General features: G+C 35.5%; 1 protein-coding gene across 8 annotated transcripts in view; it reads left to right on the forward strand.

The window, feature by feature from the left end:
- The window catches only part of ATF7IP (activating transcription factor 7 interacting protein), a 126,982-nt gene that overhangs the window by 95,588 nt on the left and 4,654 nt on the right, over positions 1 to 26,740 (forward strand). For all 8 annotated transcript variants that reach the window (XM_032253702.1, XM_032253707.1, XM_032253701.1 and 5 more), the window contains 5 exons: positions 645 to 1,283; positions 5,823 to 5,887; positions 14,533 to 14,611; positions 16,965 to 17,120; positions 19,986 to 20,168. In XM_032253702.1, the coding sequence (XP_032109593.1) occupies positions 645 to 1,283; positions 5,823 to 5,887; positions 14,533 to 14,611; positions 16,965 to 17,120; positions 19,986 to 20,168 (1,122 nt within the window). The remainder of the gene's footprint in view (positions 1 to 644; positions 1,284 to 5,822; positions 5,888 to 14,532; positions 14,612 to 16,964; positions 17,121 to 19,985; positions 20,169 to 26,740) is intronic.

Raw genomic sequence — 26,740 nt, forward strand, 5'->3', positions numbered from 1 at the left:
TTCTTCTGTATAAGCTTTCTCATTTCTTCTTAATTCATCTGTCATCTTCACTCAGTGCTATTTTTCATATCATACAATGTCAGTAGGGTGTCAATAGAGGGAACTGCCTCTCAGTAGGGGAAGATAACTCCTCGCCCTGGGAATTCAGTCAAACTTGATCCAAAGATACAGACATGGTTCAAATGATAAAATATGATGAATAAGTTTACCTATTATTAATTGTCATGACTCTTTTTAGATTTATTATTTGAGTTTATATATTACTTGTGTTATAAGGCATTTATAATGTTTTTAATGTAGTTTCAATGCATTTTTACCCACTTTTTAGTATTTTTTATTTGTTTACTAGTTAGGTTTCTGAAGTGATTATAGTAATTTTCAGAGACCGTTTTGTTACTCAGCAGTCTTGCGTATTAATCGTCAATCATGTGCTGTTTTTGTACTATACTAAACCTACATGCAAAATCCTTCCAAGAATTTAATTCTAAGTTAAATTTCAGAATTTATATCTGGAAAAAACAAACTTTCATGATGAAAGACTTTACAGTACCTAATGCAATGTATTTAATTTGTATCTGTCATATTTTCTTAGCTGATAAATTAATGTAACCATTTAAACTGAGACTTCTGTTTTCTTTCTATAGTATCTTCAACCAACCTTGTCACTCCTCCAACAGTTGTCAGTAGTCAACCTAAGTTGCAGACTCCAGTAACTTCGGGTTCCCTGACAGCAACATCAGTTCTTCCTGCACCCAATACAGCTGCTGTAGTTGCTACTACTCAGGTGCCTAGTGGAAATCCCCAACCTACAATCTCTTTGCAATCTTTGCCAGTAATTTTGCATGTACCTGTTGCAGTATCCTCCCAGCCTCAGCTTCTACAGAGCCATCCAGGGACTTTGGTGACTAATCAACCATCTGGCAATGTAGAATTCATTTCTGTGCAAAGCCCACCTACAGTGAGTGGTCTTACCAAAAATCCAGTATCCTTGCCATCCTTGCCAAATCCCACTAAACCAAACAACGTTCCTTCTGTGCCCAGTCCTAGTATTCAAAGGAACCCTACTGCCAGTGCTGCACCATTGGGAACAACACTCGCTGTGCAGGCTGTTCCAACGGCACACTCTATTGTACAAGCCACAAGGACTTCTTTACCCACAGTGGGCCCATCAGGACTCTATAGTCCATCAAATAATCGAGGTCCTATACAGATGAAAATTCCAATTTCTGCTTTTAGTACTTCATCTCCTGCAGAACAGAACAGCACTACTAACCCAAGAATTGGTAAGTCACCATGTAGGTTTAATACTAGAAACGCAAGCATGTTAATAACCTTGTAACGATTGAAGTTTTTTTTTCTCTAAGTGGCTGGCAATATTGAAAGAACAAAGTAAACAGAATTTCTTCATTATTTTTAGTAATTTTTTAGATACCTGAGAGAAATTATGTTGCTAAAATGGGGCTTGAGAAAGGGGGTTCGTTTTTTATTTGGAAGTTAGCATCTGTGTTTTATCTTTTAGTAATTTTCCTAATTGGTGAATTTTTAATTTATGGCTTTGTAGCAAGCATTATGAGTTACTTTTATGATACATTTGCTAGCAATATCTGTCTAAAACAAATACATTTTAAAGTATCAAATTTACATAATATATGCTTTTAAGAAAAAAATAAAGGCACGTTTATGTTCCTTACCCGTTTGGAAAATCCTTTGTGCATTCATTCATCTCTTCCAAATTTGCACAACTTAAAAATAGGTTTCTCTCTCACATTTACTATAAAATGTTTGAGTCCTTTTTGTTTTTTCTGTTTTCCCATATGACATACTATATGATTGTTTGTATTTGACTTAGAAATATTGCAAAAAGGAGAACTTGATTATACCTGTTTAAAATCTGCCAAACTCTGTGTCTTCGTAGTTCCTAGAAAGAGTTTGTTTTGTATGCATTCTTAAACTTGCTTATTCTTCATTTCTGACTTATTTATCTGCACTACTTTCGGAAAGGCAGGCAAGTGTAGGCATCATGTGTATAGTAAAATTGCTATAGTATCTTTCTTATTGATGTCATAAGTGACCATGTAATATAGGAAACAAATTCTAAAGTGCAAAATTACTTTTATAAGTGAGATGTACAAGCCTTAGCTTTCATTTGTCATATACCCATTACTAGTGCATTTACTCCCTAAGTGTTTTCTCATATAAAACAGTGATGGTATTTCACAGAGTTGTAAAGTAAGTAAATGAGTGGCAGATCAAAATTAATATTGGATTGAAGCTGGATATCACTCTCATCATATTTATAAGAATAAACTAATGTTTTATATGAAAGTGCAATTATTATTTATAGTATTTACAATTTAAATGTTTGCATAGTATAGGGACAAATGTTTGTTAGCATTATCTGCTACCACATTATTTTTTGGACATTCTTACACGTTTACAACACTAAAAGAGATGCTTGCTTTTAACTGAGGTCAGTGGACATACAAGGTTTTTGGGTGATGCTTCATTTTCCTGTAATTTCTTTTTCTTTTAGTTCTTAGTAATTTTTAATGTTAGATGATTTAGTGATGGACATTGTTTTATGTAATTTTGGTTTTTCCTCCTTATGATATTTTTTGGCAAAGTTGACATTGTTTTAAATTCATGGTTGTGAAAGGAGATAAATTCTTTTTTTTTTTTTTTTTTTTTTTTTTTTTTGAGACGGAGCTTTGCTCTTGTTACCCAGGCTGGAGCGCAATGGCGCAACCTCAGCTCACCGCAACCTCCGCCTCCTGGGTTCAGGCAATTCTCCTGCCTCAGCCTCCTGAGTAGCTGGGACTACAGGCACGCACCACCATGCCCAGCTAATTTTTTGTACTTTTAGTAGAGACGGGGTTTCACCGTGTTGACCAGGATGGTCTCGATCTCTTGACCTCGTGATCCACCCACCTGGGCCTCCCAAAGTGCTGGGATTACAGGCTTGAGCCACCGCGCCCGGCCGATAAATTCTTAAATATAGAACTTTTCCTGAAAAACCATGGCTTGAAAAGAAATAAATAAGTGTATTTTGTTAATGTTATGCTCGTACTCAAAACACTTCTACAAGTGTCAGAATTGTAATTTGATTTTTCCGTTCTTAAATTTTTTATAGAAAGGATATATTCCCCAAATTATCTAGTTGATGTACTCTATTAGTAATGCACGTCAGTCTGTTTAGTTGACTATTCTGAGTTTTTTGTGTATAAAAGTAAGTTTTTACAATCATTAATTGGTAAAGCATTCTGAGATAATATACAATTATTTCTAAACATAAAATTGTATATTTTAACATATACGTTTAACACATTTACATATTTTTAATATATAATTATATTAAGATCTTCAAGTTCCATTTAGAATGCTTACACTTACATTTGATAATGAATAAATGTGAATGCCAAGCTTTTCTTTTTCATAATGTTAACTCAAATGAGATCTTATGAGAACATATGTTCTTTGACCATGCATAATTTCAACAGTACCATAAATGACATTAAAGTAGGCCTTTGGCTGTTTAGGCTTTCCAAAACCTAAACTGAAGCCAAACTTAACTACATCTCTACTACATTTAGTAGTTTGTGACAAATTAATTAGGTTATATAATTAAGATTTTCTAAGCTCTATACTTTTGTAGGTATTATATTTACTTAATAAGAACATAGGCTATATGTTCATGCATTTGTGTGTATTTTCTTATAGTTTAGTGTATTTTTATGGATTTTAAATCAGTGTTTTCTGTGTATAGTGAAGTAAATACCCTCCTCAGGGCTTGGAAATTTAAAGCTCAAATTATAATGAATTTTCTTTGATTCATAAAGTAAAGAATGCCTATATTAGGTTCTATAGATACACAGAAATGTATAAAATAGTCCCTACGATCTCACCAAGCTTACAGTCAAATAGGGAATGTGTTCATTAAATAACTAATTAATTATAAATGTGATGAGTGTTAGGATTTGCAGGTTTTTCTGAGGACAAAATTGAAAATGGGAAATCTGGAAAGGGTATGAAGTAATGAATGGAAGAATGGGGGAAACAGTGTTAAAGGGTTTTTCTAGTGGGTGATGTGACCTCCATGAACCCTGGTTTCAGTATGGAGAATGGTTTAGAAGGGATAAGAATATGTTAGGAAGACCAGTTAGGAGTCTGAAGGCTCTTGTAGTGTACGAGATGACAGATGGTGATATCAAAAAGATTTAAAAGTTACTCAAGAGGTAGCATTGACAGTACTTGGTAATTTATTAATAAGAGTTCAGATGTGTAAAAGAGATGGAGAACTCAAAGATGACTCAGATTTCTAAGACATTGCTCAATGCCATTCTGTTTACTAAACTAGACATTAAAGAAAGAACAGATATGGAGGAGAGCTATATACAATCCATATACAATGTACACTCTCAAATTTCATTAAACATCTTGTTCTAAGACTATTAGAACACTAGAGTTTGCTGGGCATGGTGGCTTATGCCTGTATTCCCAGCACTTTGGGAGGCTGAGGCAGGAGGATGGCTTGAGCTCAGGAGCTTGAGACAAGCCTTGCAATATGGTGAGACCCCCCATCTGTACACAAAATAAAAAATTAGACACGTGCCTGCAGTCTTAGCTATTCAGAGGCTGAAGGAGAAGGATTGCTTGAACTGAGGAGGTCAAGGCTGCAGTGAGCCATGGTAATGCCACTGTACTCCAGCCTGGGCAACAGAGGAAGTCCCTGTTGAGAGAGAGAGAGAGAGAGAGAGCGAGAGCGAGAGCGCGAGCGCGAGCACATGTCAACCATGTCCAAAACAGATGCTCATTTGTAATAAATAATTTGAATATATATTTCAATAAATAATATATTAATATATTCTTCTTACAAAAAGAAAATTATTCAGACAAGGTAGGTAGGGAGAAATCAAAGGCATCCTTTTAACTTCTGTACCGTGGAATACCTCTTTTAACAGGTTCATACTTACCAACTTGATTTTTTTTAGACATGCAGATTTATATATGTACATATGGAAATACATAGGTAGTTTAATCTCCTGTATTTTTAAAAACATAAATTGTTTACTCTGTATGCATTCTGAAGATTTGCAAATGAAAGAAGTGCCACAGTTTGACCAAGAGGGTTTTGTCTCCAGAAAGAAAGGATGGGCTGTTTCAACATTTAAAAAATATTTGTTACCAAACAGGAAAACGTAAATAATCTCAATAGGTGCAAAAGACCTTTGATAAAATTAATACATTCTCTCTTTTCCTCCCATTAGAAATTGGGGCAAAACATACTTGGTTTGTTTTCTGTGCTGTTCTGGAAGTAACATTATTTTTTAACTGCAAACTCAGTACAAGTTAGTTGAAAAATGAACAAAGAAAGAAAAATCACCGGTGATTGAACTTACTGAGAGATATGCATGTGTATTTTCTTGGATTTACTGCATCTGTTTCTACTGAATTTATTGCAAACAGTTTTTACATATTAAATTTTTTTCTCGAAAGGGACATAGTATGGAAAAATTATATTTTGTTTAACTGTTTCCTCATGTTAGAACATTTAAATTATGTATATCTTAAATTATTTTCATGAGATATTGCTTAGAGTTAAAATTGCGGGGGCAGTAGAAAGTTTTTTTTAATCTGTATTGTGAATTTCCCCTTCTGAAAGATACTATAGCAGTGATCTGAGTTTGAGCTTTTATTTACATATGTGACATGTTGACAGAAAAATAGTTGGAGAAAACTATGTGAATTTTTGTATATAAAGCAGCCTAGCTTTTTACATTTTGTAGATGTTTTTAAAAGTGGCTTTTTTTTTTTAAACTTTTCAGAAAACCAGACAAACAAAACAATAGATGTTTCTGTTAATAAGAAAGCAGCTGATAGCACATCACAGGTAAGATTTTTCCTTCTTCTTCAAAGTAAAAATCCTAATTATTGCCCACAGGAAAATGAATTTTCATCATTCTTTGATTGAATAAAAATTGTTCTATGTCTGTTTTTTATAACTGTCCAAAAATTGTCTCACAGGTTTTCTATAATGTTTGACAAGAATTGAGGTTTTTTTTTGTTTTGCCTTATTTTATTTTTGCATAGCAGTTCTTAGAGGTAATAATTAGTTTATTCTATTAACTGACTGGATTAATACAGTTGACGTTTTACACTGTAAAGGTTATCTGCAAAAAGAAAACACATGTCATTTAATCCAGGTGCATCTTTTTTAAGAGTGTCTCACTGGTTTACCCTCACTTATGCCACCCTCTACCCCTACCAACATTTTTATTTCTTCATAGGTAATCAGAGGTATCTTTTGAGGAAGAATTTTTTGTCTGTCTGGTAGTTTATTAGCATTTTGCCACTCTTTGTACTTTTTCGTATTAAATTTTAACCACCCAGTAATAGAGTAACGACTTCTTTCCTGTATTAACAGTGTTCTTTCTTGTTCTTTGTTACTTTAGGAATAATCAATTTATAGTAAAGTGATTAGGTTGTTGATAGTTTTATTTTCTTCACTTCCTTTGAATCATTTCAAGGAGTTCATAAATTATTCCTAGCAGAACAAAAATCTCAAGCATGTCAAGCATGAAAAAATGACAAGAATTTTAAAACAAGGGCATCATTTGATCTTTAAATACGAGTTTTTTCTTTAAAAATGATAGATTTTGACCAACCTAGATATATGTCATTGTTTATAGATCAAATAAAAGCTATTAAAAAATCTTACTTCTTACAGATGTTAGCAGTCTTTGTATATAGTATTAAAGATTAAAGTTGTGATTGTTTCTGAGCATGTCTTGTGGATTATAACTATGTTTTCAATTAAAATTAGAAGATTGAGGTACTTTCTAGAAGGCATGTAGTATAGAAAATGTTGATATATTCAGTGATAACTTCTGTGACATTTATAGGAAGTCCACTTGTACTTTATAAACTTTAAACAAAGAATTTATGAACATCTCTACTCAGTGAGTTTTCTTTTTTTTTTTAAACAGGTAGTATTTTCAAGGAAAGGAAAATAGACATTATAATGGCTGCCTTTTGTCATTTTATAAATGGTGGTTCTTCTAGAGCTGTGCTAAATACGATAGCCACTAGTCACATGTAGCTACTTAAAAATTCAGTTCCTCAGTCACAGTAACCCCATTTCAAGGTTCAGTAGCTACAAATGGCTAGTGGCTAGCGTATTAGACCACACAGATACAGACTGATTTCATCATTGCAAAAAGTTGTATTGAACTGTACTGTCTATAGAGTATTTTGCTGAAATATAGTATATGTAGCCGAGCATGATGTCTCACACCTGTAATCCTAGCACTTTGGGAGGCTGAGCGGGGGTAGGTCATCTGAGGTGAGGAGTTCAAGACCAGCCTGGCCAACATAGGGACAATCCATCTCTACTAAAAATACAAAAATTAGCTGGGTGTGGTAGTAGGCCCCTATAATCCCAGCTACTTGAGAGGCTGAGGCAGGAGAATTGCTTGAACCTAGTGGGGAAGAGGTTGCAGTGAGCTGAGATTGCGCCACTTCACTCCAGCCTGGGCAAAAGAGCAAAACCCCATCTGAAAAAAAAAAATATATATATAGTATATGTAACATCATAAATACATAAGTGAAATTAAAATGGATATAATATAAATGACACTTGAGGTGGGGTGTGGTAGCTCACGTCTATAATCCCAGGACTTTGGGAAGCCAAGATAGGAGAATCACTTGAGCCCGGGAGTTTGAAACCACCCTAGACTACAAAGTGAGACCCTGTCTCTATAGAAAAGAAGAAACTTAAAAAAAAAAAGCACCACCACCACTTGAAACAGGAATTGACTTCATCAGAAAGCAAAGTGTGGTGTTGGTTATGTTGAGGTCATCATCACCTGAGACGTTGATTACCACCTGCAGGATTCTGTCCAGCAAACCCTGACTCTGAGGCAGATGAATAAATACACTCAAACACAAAAAGTACAGTGAATGAGTGGGCTAGGGAGGTTGTCAGCCGCTCTCAGAGGGCCATTGCAGCTACCCGACCCCTTACTACATGTTGTTCTCACATATATTCAGTATAGATTTAATGACAGAGGATCTAAGTCAACACACTCGTGGATAATCAACATGGTTAAAAGAGTGGTTTTACAAATGATAAAAGCTTTGATTACCAGGGGGCCCAGAACAAACACCATTAACCTCCCCCTGAGAAGGCCAAGGCCATCTGCACAAAGTTTACAAGAGTAAACAAGTAGTTAGAGTAGAGACAAAGGAATGTGGGTTTAACAGACTTAACAGCGGAAGCTTCTGTTATCCCTAATCCTCACCCTGTGACCTAATGCTTTAAGGTAAGGACCAAGCTGCCTTCAGTCTGTCCCATGATTACAAGTTAATGAAAACTTTCGGCCTTCCAAAAGGTTTGAGATTATAATCTTACAATTTTCCCTAATATTTCCCTTAATATTTTGCCAACCACACTGAGTGAATCCCAACAGCAAAGTGATACTACAACTTAATATTAAGCTCTCAATAGATATTTTATTTGGCTTAGAGGAAGAGGAATTTAATATCCTAGTATAAAAAACACATACAAGCAGTTTGATCAGCTAGCCTGCCTTATCAAAAATAACCAAATTTCAGGTTTGAATCAGTGTCAATTATGGATGTGAATAATAAATATAATTAAAGGAGAGTTTTATTATGTAATAAGAAGCCATAATGGAAGTGTATATGTGCTTTCAGTTATGAAGTTATGCTTGCCAGCTACAGTTTTTGAAACAAATATCATTTTTGTCATTGTGATAAATACCTTTATTAGTGTTATATTGTTGAGTAATTCTTATTTGCTTTTTACCTTAATGTGCAACTTTCTAGCAGATAGAAACGAGTGTGAAAAAGGTAGCCTGTGATTCTTTCAGTTGTCACATTGTAAATATAATTGGCTAACTTCTTTTTTCTATGCCAAGCCTACTTAGTTGTACTTCTTAACACTTAAAGGCTATTTAGATCAGAAGAAATCTGAACATCTAAGGCCAGACACACTGTCTTACCCCTGTAATTCCAGCACTTTGGGAGGCTGTGGCAGGCGGATCACTTGAGGTCAGGAGTTTGAGACCAGCCTGGCCAACATGGTGAAACCCTGTCTCTATTAAAAATACAAAAATTAGCTGGATGTGGTGGTGCATGCTTGTAATCCCAGCTACTTGGGAGGCTGAGGTGGGAGGATCACTTCAACCTGGGAGGAGGTGATTGCAGTGAGTCATGATATCACCACTGCATTCCAGCCTGGGTGACAGAGTAAGACTGTGTCTCAAAAAAAGAAAAGAAAAGAAAAGAAACTTGGATGTCTAGTGTGGAAATGCTTGTTCAGCTGTAATTGATTAGCAAATGATGAAATCTGTAAAATATTCTATTTCTGTAGTTGTTAAATGAAGATTTATCTAATATCCCCAAATAAGTGTTTATTAACATATTACATATAATTTATTATTGTGTATTTTGTTACTATATATCATTTTATATATTATTATTTTATATAGTGAAAAACAAATTTATTCAGATTATCAACATGTGTTATAAAATAGTGTTGCTATCTGTAATTGTTGTTTTGAGGGACACAGGATCTGATTTGCTAGAAGGATTTAGCAGTATTTAGCTAGAAATACAGTAGCAGGCTATACTATCGTTATGGTTCGTCACAGCAAAAGGTGTAGAGCAAAAGCAACAGGAAGAAAAATGTGCAGAAAGATCAGGCAAAGACTTCCAAGTCTTCTGTCTGGGATTGCACAGAATTTGTTTTTTTCTTTGGCTTATTAACCTTAGAGACATGTGCCAAGAGTCTTTTTCCCAGAGAAGCCTGATTGAGTCTTAGGGTCTGAGGTTTTTTGGAGGTCTGGTCACATAGTGACGTTTTTCTACATCGCTGGCCATGGCATTGGAAACTCAGGATCCCAACAGTGAAACCCAAGTGTGCATCATCAATCTTCATATTTATGCAAAGCAATCCTGATGAACCAATATAGCACAGTTCACTGTTCAGAGTGTATATAAGAGAATTAATTGTTAATATGACCTTCCAAGAGCAACATTCCTGATAACTAACCAAGTCTCAGTTATGGTTCCAACTTCGCTTGGAGAGATGTGCAAGGAATGAACAACCAGCTCTTCTGTGTTAACTCTTTCTTCACATTTGCTGAAGTGTGCCTTTCCAGAATATTATTGTTTCATTACAAAAAGGCTACAAAGCTAGTATCTTTGCTCTCTTAAAATTTTCTTAGTGTTTGCTTATTGAGACTGGTCATTTTGGGAAATAACACGTGAATAGCTAAGTTTTTAATAAAATACATTTCTAGTGTTGACCATTTGATACAATTTTTTTTTAATGATTTCAAACTGAAGGCTTCAGTAATATGTGTAAACACAGAAATGTGTCTCTGATTAGATAAGATTTCAGACATAACGTTTTCTCAGAAAAAAAATGTAAAGATACATACGTGTGTGTGTGTGTGTGTGTGTGTGTGTGTGTGTGTATGTGTGTGTGTCCATTTCCACCTAGTGGCATAGAAATATTAAGGTCGGGGGGAGGGTAGGAAAAAAAAAGAAATAATAAGGTTTACAGTCAGACAACCTGGAGCCAGTTACTTAATAGTGTGCTTTGACAAGTTATTGGGCACCTTAGATTTTTCACCTATAAAATAGAGCTAGTACTTACCATGTAGAAATATTGCGAAGAGTAAATGTGTTAATGCATGTAAAGCATTTAGCACAGAGACTGATAGGTCTAGTGTTAGCTATCATAATTATCTTTTAAATGTATTTAATAGTTACTGAAATATTTACCCATTTTATTCGTCAAAAAAGAGTCTGTTCAGGAAACTACTCATAGTGTATGATAATAGATAAATTGTATCTGCCAGCTTATGATCAATAAAAATCATAATTTATCACTAAAACATTGCTTGTAGATCTTGACTTATATAATAAGCATTTAATGATATACATTTTCCTTTGAGTATTGCTTTGGCTGCATTCCATAAATTTTCATGTGTTGCATTTTTATTTCATGTAGTTCCTTATTTCCTTTTGGGTCCTGGGTTAGTTAGTAATTTGTTTAATTTCATAATATTTGGGGATTTTGCAAATTTTTTATTATTGATTTTTTTCATTTAATGCTATTGGGTTTAGAAAATATCCTCTGTATGACTTTGTTACTTTCATATAAATTAGATGTGTGTTATAAAGCCCCATATATGGTATATATCTTAGTAAATGTATCACTACACTTGAAAAGAGTATGTATTCTACTGTTGGGTGTAATGTTTTATAAATGTCAATATAGCATGGTTGATAGTGTAATTTGGATTATGTGTTTACGGATTATTGCCTTTTGCTGTAGTGGTTTTATCTATTACTAAAAGTGATATGATTGTAAATCTATTTTTTTCCCTTAATTTGGCAGTCTTGCTTCATAGGTTTTTGACGCTGTATTACATGGTTTTTAAAAATAATGTATAATTTGTAATCTTGCCATACTTTTATCATTATAAAGGTTCCCTCTTTGTCTCTCTTTCTGGTATTAACATAGAGCAGCATCTTTATGCTTATTGTTGCATGTTACTTTTTTTTAGCTTTTTTAGTTTCAGTCTGTGTTTTTGTATTTAAAGTGAATCTGTAAGAGAAAAAAACATCATATTTCTTGATTTGTTGTGGTGTTATCTCATCTGATAATCTCTACATTTTGATAGGAGTTTTTAGACCATTTATAGTTAATATAAGTATTTATAGGATTGTGCTTAGGTCTGCTATTTTTCTATTTTCTGTTGGTTTCATCTGTTTTCTTTTTTTGTTGGTTTCTGTGCCTTTTTTCCTGCTTTATTTTGTATCAGTTTTTTTTTTTTTTTTTTTTTTTTTTTAAACATTCTCTTAATTCCTCTGTTAGCTTTCTAGGTTGCTCTGTGTGTGTGTGTGTGTGTGTGTGTGTGTGTGTGTGTGTGTGTGTGTGTTTTAGGGGTTGTTCTAGAGTTTACAGTATGTATCTGAATCTTAATTATATAACCTTGCAATTGTATGTGTACATTTACCTCCTTAATGCAGTTGCTTTCCTTAAATATCGTGTTCATGTTTTCACATGTATTGTGGTCTTATTTGCACATATGTGAAATTATTTTTAATCTACATGTTGTAGATATCTAAATATATATATTTTTTTAATTGTTGCCTTATAGAATTTTAAAGAAATTAAGAACAGAAAAGAAATATAATCTTAATATTTGTACTTATGTTTGCCTTTTCTGGTTCTCTTTTTCCTATGATCCAAGTTGGTATTTCCTTTCAAACTGAAGTATTTCCTTATGCTCATCTGTGCAGTGTAGATCTGCTAGTAATGCTTTCTCTTGGTTTTTTAATATCTAAAAAATGTACATTTGTGTCTTTTGTCTCCTTTTCTCAAGGAGAGCTTCATTGGATATAGAATTCTTAAAGGTTTTTTTTTTTTTTTTTTTTTTTAATCAGTACTTTAAATATATTGTTCCAGTGTCTTTTTGCTTCCATAGTTTCTAACTGGTAGTTAGCAGTTAGTCTTTATTCCCATGTAACATGTAATTTTCTCTGTTTACTTTCAAAATGCTTCATTATTGGTTTTCAATATTTTTACTATGATGTGTATACTTACGGACTTCTTAGTGTTTCATCTGCTTGAGGTTCATTAAACCTCTTGGATTTGTAAGTAAATGTTTTCTACCAAATGTGGGAAGTTTTGGTTATTAATTCTTTTTTAGCTCTTTGTTTCTTCTCATTTAGGGTTTTGCTGAATTGTTTCTTATTGCACAAATTTCAGGTGTTTTTTGTATTCTGTTTTTCTTTCTGTCCTATGGACTAGAAAATTTATATTGATCTAGCATCAGTTTCATTTGAGTTTTTCCTGCCCCAGGCAATCTGCTTTTATGCTTACATAATTTTTATTTTTGTAATTATTTTTTCAGCTCTATTATTTAAATTTTTTCAGTTTCTTTTCCTCTCATGAAATTTCCTGTTTGTGTATTCATTGTTAATTAATTATTTGAACTTTTTTTTTTTTTTTTTTTTTTTTTTGAGTTGGAGTCTTGCTGTGTCATCTAGGCTGGAGTGCAGTGGTGCAATCTCAGTTCATTGCAGCTTCCACTTTTCTGGGTTCAAGTGATTCTACTGCCTCAGCCTCCCAAGTACCTGGGATTACAGGTGCCTGCTACCATGCCCAGCTAATTTTTGTGATTTTAGTAGAGACAGGGTTTCACTGTGTTGGCCAGGCTGATCTTGAACTCGCAACCTTGTGATCCACCTGCCTCGGTCTCCCAAAGTGCCAGAAATACAGACTGGAGCCACTGTGCCTGGCCTTGAACATATTTTTAATAGCTGCTTGCAAGTATTTTATCTGCTGAATGTAATATCTGGTTCTGCTTAGAGTCAGTTGGTATTATTTTTCATCCTAAGTTAGTTCCTCTTTTGGAAAACTGGACCTTACAGATAATATGTTGTAGTGAATGATTATTTTACATTCATTGATGATTTTGGGGATTTTTTAGTTTGGGATTTTATAGATTTTTGGTGTTTGTAAATAACCCATTTTCTGTGAAATCATTATTATAGAAAGATGTATAAGAATTAGAATTCCATTATTGTCTTGGGATTGGGCCTGGATATTCTAAAATCAAGGAATTATTTTCTTTAATTTATCAACTTGAGTTTTGCCGATGAAAGCCTTTATCATTTGGAATTGACTTCAGTATGTCAAAGTAAATTGTGATTATTATTTATTAAGCAGTTGCTATGTATTATATATTGTGTTAAGCCCCTTATATACACATTTGGATTAATCCTCACAATAGCCTCAATATTCAGATATTGGAACTTGAGGTAAGTACCTATCTGAATCAGATAGCTAATAAGTGAGAACTATAAGACACACTCAACCTTTCTGACTTCAGAGTCCTGCCTCTTTAGATCTATATTGTCTTACCTTCCTTGTCGGTTGCTATCATGTGATTTCTTAAAGGTTTTTCTTTTAATCCTAATATTTCTAATGATTTTTGGATGATGGGTTGACTGGTCAACTTGGTTGTACAGTTAAGTAGCATAGGGTACTGTATCATTTCATACCATACCATACTGTTTTTTAAAGCAAAAACTTTAGATTATTTTCTGTAATTCAATTCTAGCTTTAAAGATTGCCTTTGGTGTTTTGGTGAATTAATATTGATAATTCAGAGTAGTATTGATCAACATTTTAAATGTCACAAAATGAAAAATGTGTTGAATCACTTTATTTGCTGTATGCAACAGCTTAATTTTTTAAATAAAACTTCTTGAATTTCTTTTGAAAATTATATTTCATATGGTAGATGTTTAACTCATGAGTATCCTGTGTCATTTGTCTGACAAACTCTGTTTATTCAGGTACAGCCATGTAGGGGTCCAGATTGAACCAGGTTACTCATTAGTCTCATTTTACCTCACTTATCATTTCATTTTTTAACATGTATATCTGCCAGAGTTTTCTTTGCAAAACGTAGAAGTTTTGTTTTTCAGAGCGGAAAAGCCACTGGCAGTGATTCAAGTGGTGTCATTGATCTCACAATGGATGATGAAGATAGTGGAGCTTCACAAGGTACTTCAATAGTAATTGTACAAGGAATGCTTTGATACCACTTTTTTTTTTTTGTCTTAATACAGTACAATATTCTATGAAGACAGATGTTTACAGCATATGCTTGGTTTATTTGTGTTCTTTTTGGAATGGAAGGTTTTTAGATTAGAATTTTAAAATAAGGCCAGGTACAGTGGTTCATAACTATAATCTCAGTGCTTTGGGAAGCAAAGGCAGGAGGATTGAGGCAAGAGGCCAGGAGTTTCAGAGCAGCCTGGGCAATGCAGTGAAACTCCATCTCTATAAACAATTTAAAAATTAGCAGGGTGTGTTTGTGGTCCCAGCTACATGGGAGGCTGAGGCAGGAGGATAATTTGAGCCTGGGAGGTTGAGGCTGCCGTGACCTGTGTTTTTACCACTGCATTCCAGCCTGGGTGACAGAATGCGGCCCTGTCTCAAAAAAAAATTAAAAAAAAAAAAAAAAAGAAATCAAATCTTAAATGAGTGTACAATCTGTAGAGAAAAACGACAATTAAGAGAATATTGTAATTTGTGGAGTACCTCTGGTTTTGTATCTGTTATTTTACTTGAACCTTGCAAAAATGCTGTAATACTCATTTTAGACTTGAGGAAACTTGTTAGCCTTAGAGAGAAAAAGTCGGACTCAGTAAGGGTCTTGGGAGTCAAATCCAACTGTTCTGTCTCTACATTAAAGGTTCTTTTTCTCTCTGTTTATGTTTTAATGTAGACACTGTATTTAAGTGTATATACATTTAATTTTGATTATTTGAATACATTCCTTTAACATTATATAAATAAAAATAGAAGTAATTTTAAAAAGCATTCACATCCAAAATAATAATATTCTGAGTTATAATATTTAGAAACTATAAACCATATTTCTAGTTATTCTGCAGTGTTAATAGGTGTTTCATGAATACAAAGTTCCATGGTTAAACATGCTTAGGAAATGGTGAGTTTAAAGTTAAATTGATTTTTTTCTTAATGCAGACTTCTCTAAGCCTTTACTATGCTAATTTATAATGTAAATGAATGATTTAAGATATAAAGTATTTCCCAGACTTACCTGGCTGTGCAAAATAATGTTCACATACATATCTGTAAAATTCTGGTGATTATTAATGCATGTGGAAAATATATGCTGAGTTACTTATTATCTTAAAGATATTACATTTTTTTAAACACCCAAATATTTTAAAAGTAATATTCTGGGGAGTCAGTCTAGTTGGGCTTAGGAAAACAAAAGTTAAATAGCTATAAAATTGGTTATATGACAGTAAAGTTGGTTTTGTTTTTTAAAACTGAATTGAGAAATTTATGCCATCCTTCATCCGGGTTGAACTAAAGCCAGTATGATTATTCTTTAAAGGTTTCAAATTGTCTCTGTTGCTTTCACTTTTTTTTTTTTTTTATAGAGAGCCATGACTCTTATAATGGACCCCTAAAGAAAAAAAAATACAGGTTTTTGAGAGGATGCAGGCAGGCCTACTGAATTAAAAAGTAAAGTCTGCAAAGTTTGTTTTTGGTGCTCTCACCATTTCCCTACCATCCATGCCTCATGCGGTCTCTCTGTTGTCCCACCTTTGGGTCTGTCTCAAATTCTCACATTCTTAAAGTACAGTTTTCCAATGGCAAAGTATCCATTGGAAAAAGCTTTGGGTTTTGTTTACATTTAGTGCGGAATTTTATAGGACATAAATTGATGGGGATTATTTTGGATAGAAGGACTTTTGGGTCACCATCTTCATAGTGGTTTCCTATTTTAAAGAGTTTTTTTCTAAGATGCAAATATTTATTTCATAGGCAATTGAAGCCCTTTTTTGAGATTAGTCATTCTTCTAATCTCAAAGTGTATTTTAAAGACTATGTAGTAATGATAACCAACCATCTGTTATTAAAGAACCTAAATAATTGTACTAATTCAAGATCACAGAGAAAACTCATCAATTTATAGATATTTGTCTAGAAGAGTATCCTTCATATAGATATGTAGATTATATATTTATGCAAGTAATTATTCTATTTGACATATTGTATTGAATTTACAAGATTATTTCTGAATTTCTGTAAATGTGAATTAGAATCTGTGATAGAACCACTAGTGAATTGCATGTTCTTAACTCAGTTTTCAAGTCAGCAAAAATACATGTAAGCAAAATAGATAGTGAATTGCATGTTCTTAACTCAGTTTTCAAATCAGCAAAAATACATGTAAGCAAAATAGAAATAAATTGTTCTCTTAGAGGTAAATGTGACATCCAAACGGCAAGCAAAAGTAAAGTTTACCCATTGAAGAAAGACTTGTATTTCCTAATTTTTTTCTTATCAGTTGTAATATACTTTTAACTAACAGACCCCAAAAAGGTAAATCACACTCCTGTATCAACCATGAGTTCTTCTCAGCCTGTGTCGCGACCACTGCAACCCATACAACCAGCACCGCCTCTTCAACCATCTGGGGTGCCAACAAGTGGACCATCTCAGACCACCATACACTTACTACCTACAGGTAAATTTATTGAATCATTGAGCAGAAGCTTTACTTTGGCTGCAGAAAACTATGACTATGGAGTTAAGTGGAAAGATAAGACAAAATTAAGAATAATTCTTACTGCTAATCTGAAGACTACAATGTATGTCTTGTTGAAGGCAGTATAACTTAGTTTTGCTGTCTTAAGTAGCAGCACTGGTAAAGAATGATTATAGAGAAAACTTAAAGTATATATTTATTTAACATTATGTAAGTAAAAATAGAAGTAATTTTTAAAAGCATTCACATTCAAAATAATATTCTGAGTTAGTTATAATATTTAGAAACTGTAAACCATATTCCTGGTTATTCTGCAGTGTTAACAGGTGTTTCATGAATACAAAGTTCCATCATTAAATATGCTTGGGAAATGCTGAGTTTAAAGTTAAATTGATTTTTTTCCTTAATGTAGACTTGTCTGAGCCTTTACTATGCTAATTTATAGTATAAATCTCCAGGAATGATTTAAGATATAAAGTATTTCTCAAACTTACTTGGCTGTTCAAAATACTGTTCACATAGATATCCATAAAACTTTGGTGATTAATGAATGTGGAAAATAATATTATTCTGAGTTATATTTCTGAGACCAGCCTGGGCCACACAGTGAAAACCCTGTTTCTACAAAAAATTTAATATTAGCAGATTTGTTATCTGACACAGCAAATGTTCTGTAAACAGCAGAAATGAGTGTAGTTTCTTCGGAAGGGGTGGATATAATGACTTATTCTGTGTGTGACCAAGAAGTTATAATTGATTGACCAAGAATTTTTACACCTGTCTTATCTTGAAATAGCTTTAACTAGTCTAACACTACCATCAGGAAGCATATACTTGCTACCTTTCAAGGAACTACATTCAGCATTTTCAAGATTTAGTCTGTATCTCCTAAACTGTTCAGAAACCCATCAAGATGGTTTGTCTTCTGTAAAACACTCCATTTGCTTGAAGACTTAACTGCACAGTACTTATATAAGTACTCTTCTCATTAAGGAAAACATTGAATTGAGTGGGATTTTATATACCTAAAACACCAGGTAACTTGTAGGAATCAGGATATTTTCCAAAGTTACTTAGCAAACTATTATTAATCTTTGAGTTATGAAATTATTGTTAATGCAGTAAATGTGTTGTTGCTTTGGTAGGGACTGTTTAGATTTGTTGAATCTATCAGTTAAAATAATTTCCTATCAGTTAAAATATATTTTACCTTGTTGGCATTGCCAGGCAAAAGAATGTGCTTATGAAACTTTATTTCTGGTGTGTAGATTTTATGTTGGTTCTCATATTTCAATACCATTGTTCTATCTAAGTAGGCAGTTATTAGTAAGTTCAACCTTGGGAGCTGTGTTATCTTTCTTTACATATATACAAAGTTATGATAACAGTCATCAAAATTAGATATTTTGGAAGGAAATGTCATTGTTTAAACCCATAGGCAGCATAGATTATGGAATGGGGAGTGAAGAGATAAAGAGATAAGTGTTCTTTCTTGTCAATACTTTCTTCCCCTTTTCTGAAAACTCACATTGAAAGTTAGGATCTGTAAAGACTGAAGAGTCTTTAGTAAAGAAACCTTTTTATCTTTGGTATAACCAATATTTTCCTCCAAATTTATTTTATTATAGAACCCATTTTTTTCCATATGCAAGATTTATTATTTTTTATTATATAGTTACTACATGGCTATTTGTAAAATATGATTCTAATTCAGAGAGTTGTTAACAAGAAACTGTTACTTAAAAATCATTATTGTAGCTGGGACATAGTGGCTTATGCCTGTAATCCCAGCACTTAGGTAGGCTGAGGCAGGTGGATCACGAGGTCAGGAGTTCGAGACCATCCTGGCCAACCTGGTGAAACTACCTCTCTGCTAAAATACAAAAAAAATATCAGCTGGTCCTGGTGGTATGCACCTGTAGTCCCAGCTACTCTGGAGGCTGAGGCAGGGGAATTGCTTTAACCTAGGAGGCGGAGATTGCAGTGAGCCGAGATCTGCCACTGCACTCCATCCTGGGTGACAGAGCGAGACTCTACCTCAAAGGGAAAAAAAAAATCATTATTGTAGATGCATGCTGTCTGAAAGTTTAGGACTCATTTTTTGATAAACATTTATTAACATTACTTAAGATATTAATGCTTTCTGGAACATACAATAGGAGGAATGCCAGAGTAGAGAAGGAAGAAGTCTGTTTTTTAATGGATTTTATTTACTGTTTTTAAAAAAAGATAGATTGGTTCAGCTAAACAAAATGTGAATTATAATGAGATAGAGATAGGTTGGCTCACTTGGAAAATAAATGTGTGCTTATGTTCTACAGTTCTTCTGGGAAATAAAAAAAAAAAAAAGAAAAAAGAATAGAATAATAAATATGAATTACCAATAGCCAGTCAGTTTCTTGATCTTTGAGAGTACAAAGATATTCTTTTGGATTTATACCCCCTTGGTAGAAGACCTGGAGGGCTTATACTAATTAAAGAACTTTGCTAAGAACAATTAAAATTAGGAAGTTTTTGTCTTTTTAGTCACTCCTGTGGCATCCTACTCTTAAATCTACACTTAAAAAAAATCTTCACATTACTTATTATCTGGTCAAACCAAAGAGTGGGAAGGGAATTGGGTGTGGTAGAGGTGTTCTTTTCCTTCAAAGCTTGGATTTTAATATTATTAATGTTTATTGGCCCTATCATTTTTATCTTAGAAGATCACAAAAGGAGACTGTTATTTCAATTTCTTTCTTTATCATTGTTAGCTTTTATGCAGAGATAACTACCATTAAATAATGTTTGCTTAACATAGAATTTACTGTATTCTTAATATCTTTTTTTTCTGCCTTGCATTAGCTCCAACTACCGTGAATGTAACACACCGTCCAGTAACTCAGGTGACCACAAGACTCCCTGTACCAAGAGCTCCTGCAAACCATCAGGTGGTTTATACAACTCTTCCTGCACCACCAGCTCAGGCTCCCTTGCGAGGAACTGTTATGCAGGCTCCTGCTGTTCGGCAGGTCAATCCCCAAAATAGTAAGAGACTTTTCTTGTATATGGCCCCAAGATACGTGTAGCTCTCTTCAGCATTTAGTTGGAGTGGCATATAATAATGTTAAATTTTACAAATATTTCTTATAATGTTATATTAAAAGTATTGTTATCAGTTCAAGAAATCTGTACTACAACATGGAAACTATAGTATAGTTGAAAACAGTGTAGTGTATTCTTGAAAATAGCTGATAGAGCAGATTTTAAATGTTGTCAGCACACACAAAAAAGGTAAGTATGTGAGATCATGTCAATTAGCTAGATTTAGCCATTCTGCAGTGTATACATATTTCAAAACATAATGTTGTATACTATAAATATATATAATTTTTGTCAATTAAAAATAATTTTCAGAAAAGAAATGGCAGTATAACCAAAAGTAATCTATTACTATTTTTCTTCCCTTAAGAGAGTTAACCAGAGAAAGTTGTTGATGTATACTAGTTGATTTGTGCTCTGAGTGTTGTCTTTAACTTTGTTTATGGCCTGTACCACTATGGTACACAATTTGATATTGGTATATTCTCTATTCTGTTAAGAGACACCTTAACTAATTAAAGTGGGAATGGTCAATTGTGACTTAGCTCAGATGATGGAAATCATGGTAAAGGATAGCCTTCAATGAGAGTCTTAAAGATATGGAAAGTGGCTGAGAAATAAAAGAAGGGAAAATGTTAAAGGAAGCTTGTAGTTTCCTATAGATATCATATATTAGTTACGTATATATGTTACATATATATGTTATATACATGTTCTATAGGTATATGACATATATTTAAAAATTATTAACCATATATATATAAATAGTAGATTATATCATATAAACACAAACTTATATAAAAGGTATATTTAAACTTTAAAGAAAAATAATAAAATGAACTACCTACGAACTCTTCATCAGGTTAAGAAATAGAAATATTTTAATATCCTGTAATTGCTCTTGTATCCCTGTCTTGACTACATTCCTTTTCCTTTCCATCAAAGATAACCACTGTTCCTGCTTTTCTATTTACTCATTCTGCTTTTCTTTGATTTTGCCACCAATATTGATATCATTAAAACATACTATATTAGGGTTCTCTAGAGGGATGGAACTAACAGAAGAGAGATAGATATGTACACACACACATGCATATATACGTGTGTGTGTGTGTGTGTATATAATATATACGTATATATGTATGTGTGTATATATACATATATATATACACACATGTATATACATATATACACATATACACATATATATCCATATATATACGTATATATATGTATGTATACAAAAAATACGCATACGTATGTGTGTATGTGTGTGTGTGTGTGTGTGTGTGTGTGTGTGTGTGTGTGTGTGTATATATATATAGAAAGGGGAGTTTACTAAGTATTAACCGACATGATCACAAGGTCCCACAATAGGCTGTCTGCAAGCTGAGGAGCAAGGAAAGGCAGTCTGAGTCCCAAAACTGAAGAACTTGGAGTCCATTGTTTGAGGGCAGGGAGCATCCAGCACGGGAGAAGGATGTAGGCAAGAAGGCTAGGCCAGTCTCTCCATTTCTTGTTTTCCTGCCTGCTTCATATTCCATAGCAGCTGATTAGATTGTGCCCTCCAGATTAAGGGTGGATCTTACTTCCCCAGCCCACTGATTCAAATGTTAATCTCTTTTGGCAACATCCTCACAGACACACCCAAGATCACTGTTTTGTATCCTTCAATTCAATCAAGTTGACACTCAGTATTAACCATCACAAGTCTACCCCTTGTCAACTTGAACCCATACATATCTCCTGAGATCATACATATATTTCAAATAAAGAAAGTAATAGGACATTATTACACCTAACCTAATACAGCTATCCTTTGTACAACTGAAAACACACCAATCCCAAAGCCAAATATTATTACATAAAGTTAACAATACTTAAAAGTTGATAGGCAGTCAGTAAATCTTATGTCACATGATAAAGGAAAAGAAAATACATTTTCTTAGTACAAGGGTATACATGCACAAATATGTTTTTAGCAAAAGAGGAGGAAATACGCATGATAATTACAGTCTCCGTTTCTGCAGCTGGTTACATGGTCGTAGCTGGTATTGATGACTACCTTCTTATACTACCCATTCTGTGTTCCCTTTGCCTTCAGCAAGTACCTCAGCTAGTCGTGGTTCTTTTCCTAGTGGAGTGACCCAATCCTTCATTCCTGAGGGGTCTGGGCCATTTTTAGTGCTGCCTAGATTGGGCTGTTGTAGTTTCCTATTGACCTTAATCACAGGGCATGGTAATACTAAGAGACTCCCTAATGCATCTCCTGTATCCCATGCATACTCTTCCTTACCTCCATAGTGGAGCAGTAGACTGATTTCTTCTTGATAGTCCAGGTTAACCACCACAGCCAACACTGTAACTCTTTTGTTAGCCTGTTGACTTAAAGGTAGGAAGACCTCAAAATGTCAAGGTGGCAATCTTAAGTTCCAGTTTAATGGAATCGTTGTGTCTCCTGGTGGCAGCATTCCTCCCTCTAAAACTAAGATCTCTAGCCAGCAGAACGTAATGTCTCAGGAACAGGAAGCAAAAATTTTGCTAGTGGATCACTAGGAGTGATGGTGAGTGGTGCCACTTTCACTTCCACCCCTTAATTCCTGGACCCATGAATTCTGGCTATGGGAGAGGCAGCACCATATATTGGACCCTGATTCGGAACATACATGGCCTTCTGGAGAACTTTGCCCAGCCCTGCAAAATATTGTCACCTAGTTGGCATTGTAATTGTGACTTCAAAAGGTTATGCCACTCTTCTGTCAATCCAGCTGCTTCAGGAAGATGGGAAACATGGTAAGATTAGTGAACTCCGTGAGCATGACCCCACTCCTGCACTTCTTTAGCCATCAAGTGAGTGCCTTGGTTAGAGGCAATGCTTTGTGGAATACCATGACAGTGGATAGGGCATTCTGTGAGTCTGTGGATGGTAGTCTTGGCAGGAGCATTGAGTGCAGCATAGACAAACCCATATCTGGAGTTTGTCTATTCTAGGGAGTGTCTATTCTAGAGAGGACAAACCTCTTCCCTTTCCATGAAGGAAGAGGTCCAATATAATCAACCTGCCACCAGGTAGCTAACTGATCACCTTGAGGAATGGTGTGTCATATTGAGGGCTCAGTGTTGGTCTCTGCTCGTGGCAAATTGGGCACTCAGCAGTGGCCATAGCCAGGTCAGCTTTAGTAAGTGGAAGTCCATGTTGCTGAGCCCATGGGTCAGTGCCACTGTGGCTGCTTTGTTGATGAGCCCTTTGGGCAATGACAGTGATGTCTGGGGAAAGAGGCCCAGTGGTATCCACAGAACGGGTCATCCTATCCACTTGCATATTAAAATCCTCCTCTGCTGAGGTCACCTGATTGGTGAGCACTCACAAGGGATACAGATATCTGATTCACAGTTTTTGACCACTCAGCAGGTCCATGCGCATCTCTTTTCCTAAATTTTCTTGTCACCAATTTTCCGATCATACTTCTTCCTAGTCCCTGGTTATTCAGCTACCCCATTGGGTACAGCCCATAAATATACATAATCGTACATATGGGCATTTATCCTTCCCTGCAAAGTGTACAGCCAGATGCATTGCTTGAAGTTCTGCCCACTGGGAAGATTTCCCTGCACTGCTGTACTTTGGGATGTCCTAGAAAGGAACTGGAGTGCTACAGCTGTGTACTTTGGGTAGTGCCTGCATATGGTGCAGAACCATCTGTGCACCAGGCCCTAGTCATCTCTTCCACTGTCAGTTGATCATAGGAAACTGCCTATGAGGCCATCCGTACAGGCTGGGGAAGGGTGGCAGGAGTGGAGACCATGGATCTTTGAGCCACTTGCTCATGTAACTTACTGTGCCTTCAGGACCTGCTTGAGCCCAATCACATATATACCACTTCCATTTGATGATAGAATGCTGCTGTCCATGACCCACTTTATGGCTCAGTGGGTCAGAAAGCACCCAGATCATGACAGTCAGCTCAGGTCGCATGGTGACTTGATGACCGATAGTCAGACATTCAGTTTCCACCAAAGCCCAGTTAACAGGCCAAGAACCGTCTCTCAAAAGGAGAGTAGTTACCTGCAGAAGATGGCAGGGCCTTGCTCCAAAATCCTGAAGACTTTTACTGTGATTCACATATGGGGGGCCTGCCAAAGACTCCAGACACTATCCCCATCTACCAATGAAACCTCAAGCACCATTGAATCTACTTGTTCATATGGCCCAAGTGGCAGAACAGCTTGCCCAGAAGGTTGGATCTGTTACAGAGCCTTCTTCTGTTCTGGATCCCACTCAAAACTGGCAACCTTTCCGGTCATTTGATAAATGGACCAGAGTAACACACCCAAATGAGGAACATGTTGCCTTCAAAATCTAAATAGGCCTACTAGATGTTATGCCTCTTTCTTGGTTGTAGGAAGGACCAAATATAGCAACTTCTCTCTTACCTTAGAAGGAATGTCCTGACAGGCCCCCATACCACTGGACTCCTAGAAATTTTACTGAGGTAGAAAGCCCCTGAATTTCAGTCAGATTTATTTCCCATCCTCTGACACACAGATGTCTCATCAATAAGTTCAGTGTTTTTGCTACTTCTTTCCCACTTGATCCAGTCAGCACAATGTCCTCAATGTAATGGACCAGTGTGATATCTTGTGGGAGCAAAAACTGATCAAGATCTCTCAGAATAAAACAATGACACAAAGCTGGAGAGGTAATATACCCCTGAGGTAAGACGGTAAATGTATGTTGCTGTCTTTGCCAGCTGAAGGCAAATTGCTTCTGGTGGACCTTGTGGACAGGAATGTAGGAAAAAGCATTTGCCAAATCCATGGCTGCACACCAGGTACCAGGAGATGTGTTAATTTGCTCAAGCAATGAAACTACATCTGGTATGGCAGCTGCAATTGTGGTCACCACTTGGTTAAGCTTAGGATAACCCACTGTCATTCTCTAAGATCCATCTGTCTTCTGCATAGGCCAAATGGATGAGTTGAATGTAGATGTGGTGGCAGTCACCACCCCTGCATCTTTCAACTTCTTGATGGTGGCACTAATCTTCTCAATCCCTCCAGGGATGTGATACTGTTTTTAATTTACTATTTTTCTAGGTAGAGGCAGCTGTAATGGCTTCCATTTGGCCTTAATAATAGCCATAATAGCCCTCACCCTACCAGTTAGGGAGCCAATGACAGCCCCTCAGTCAGTTTCCAGACTTGAGACAGTTTACAGACCCAGACCCCCTTGAATGAAGGAGGAGTCAGGTCCACTTGAGGAAGGACCCCAATAGATTCCCGACAATTTGTGCAGTGGATCTTTCTCCCATCCGGAGATCTCTGTCAGCTGCTAAGTATGTTGATGCCAATTATGCATCCTGGCACTGGGGAAATGACCTCAGGTTGAGTCTAGGGACACACTGGACCCACTGTAAGTTGGACCTGAGGTAGAACTCCATTAATTATCTAATCTCCATAAGCCCCTACTTTAACTGGAGGACCACAATGACATTTGGGGTCCCCTGGAATCAACATCAGCTCAGAGGCAGCATTCAGTAGTCTCCGAAATGTCTGATCATTTCCCTTTCCCCAGTGCACAATTACCTTGGTAAAAGGCCGGAGGTCTCCTTGGGAAAGGATGGGAGAAAGATTCACTGCATAAATTGTCGGGAATCTACTGGGGTCCTTCCTCAAGTGGACCTGACCCCTCCTTCATTCAAGGGGTTCTGGGTCTGTAAATTGTCTCAAGTCTGGAAACTTATTGAGGGGCTGTCATTCTGTTTTTATTATTCAATTTAGTCTTTTGTCCATTCAACCTAGAAGTTTTCTGGTTTTATAAATTAAGTAGGAATACAGTAGGCTTCCTATCAGTTTCACCTCTAGGAATACTCTGATTAACTAGCCAATGCCAGAGCTCTACACAAGTGAGACTCTTCTGATTGCCACTTTGCCTCTGCTGTCCATTACCGTAGGTACTCCCACCTTGCCTTTGACAGTTGAGTGCCACCACATGGCCCCTGCCACCTCAGGATCCAGTTATTTCCATTGTATTTAAATTTTGTAGTTGAGTGACTGCAGTTCCCACCATTAGATCTGACATAAAGAGAGGAGCAATTACAGAGCTCTTCAAAGATGCAGGTGCTGCCCTTACAAATCTGATTTGCAAGGCATTGGGCAAGGGTATATCTTCTGGACCCTCCTAGCTGGGATGAGTAGCTCTAAAGTGACTGATCCACCCCACCATCCCAGTCTCCCTTAGTTGTTGGATCCCATCCTCCACATTAAACCAAGGGGGATCAGGCATTTCCAGGTCACTCACAGTGGGCCACCTTTTAATCCATATTTCAACTAACCAAGCAAACGATCTGTTAGACTTTTTTGACTCCCTGAAATGCAGCATTAAGTGCAGAGTCCCTACTTAGTGGGCCTAAATCAAGAAATTCAGCCTGATCTATCTTTATGATCTTTCCACCATAATCTCATTTCCTTAATATCCATTCCCATTCTTGTTCTCCAGATTTCTGTGTATACAAATT

The sequence above is a fragment of the Sapajus apella genome, unplaced genomic scaffold (assembly GCF_009761245.1).
Source record: "Sapajus apella isolate SASKATOON/1434 unplaced genomic scaffold, GSC_monkey_1.0 scaffold84, whole genome shotgun sequence".
Lineage (NCBI taxonomy): Eukaryota > Metazoa > Chordata > Mammalia > Primates > Cebidae > Sapajus > Sapajus apella.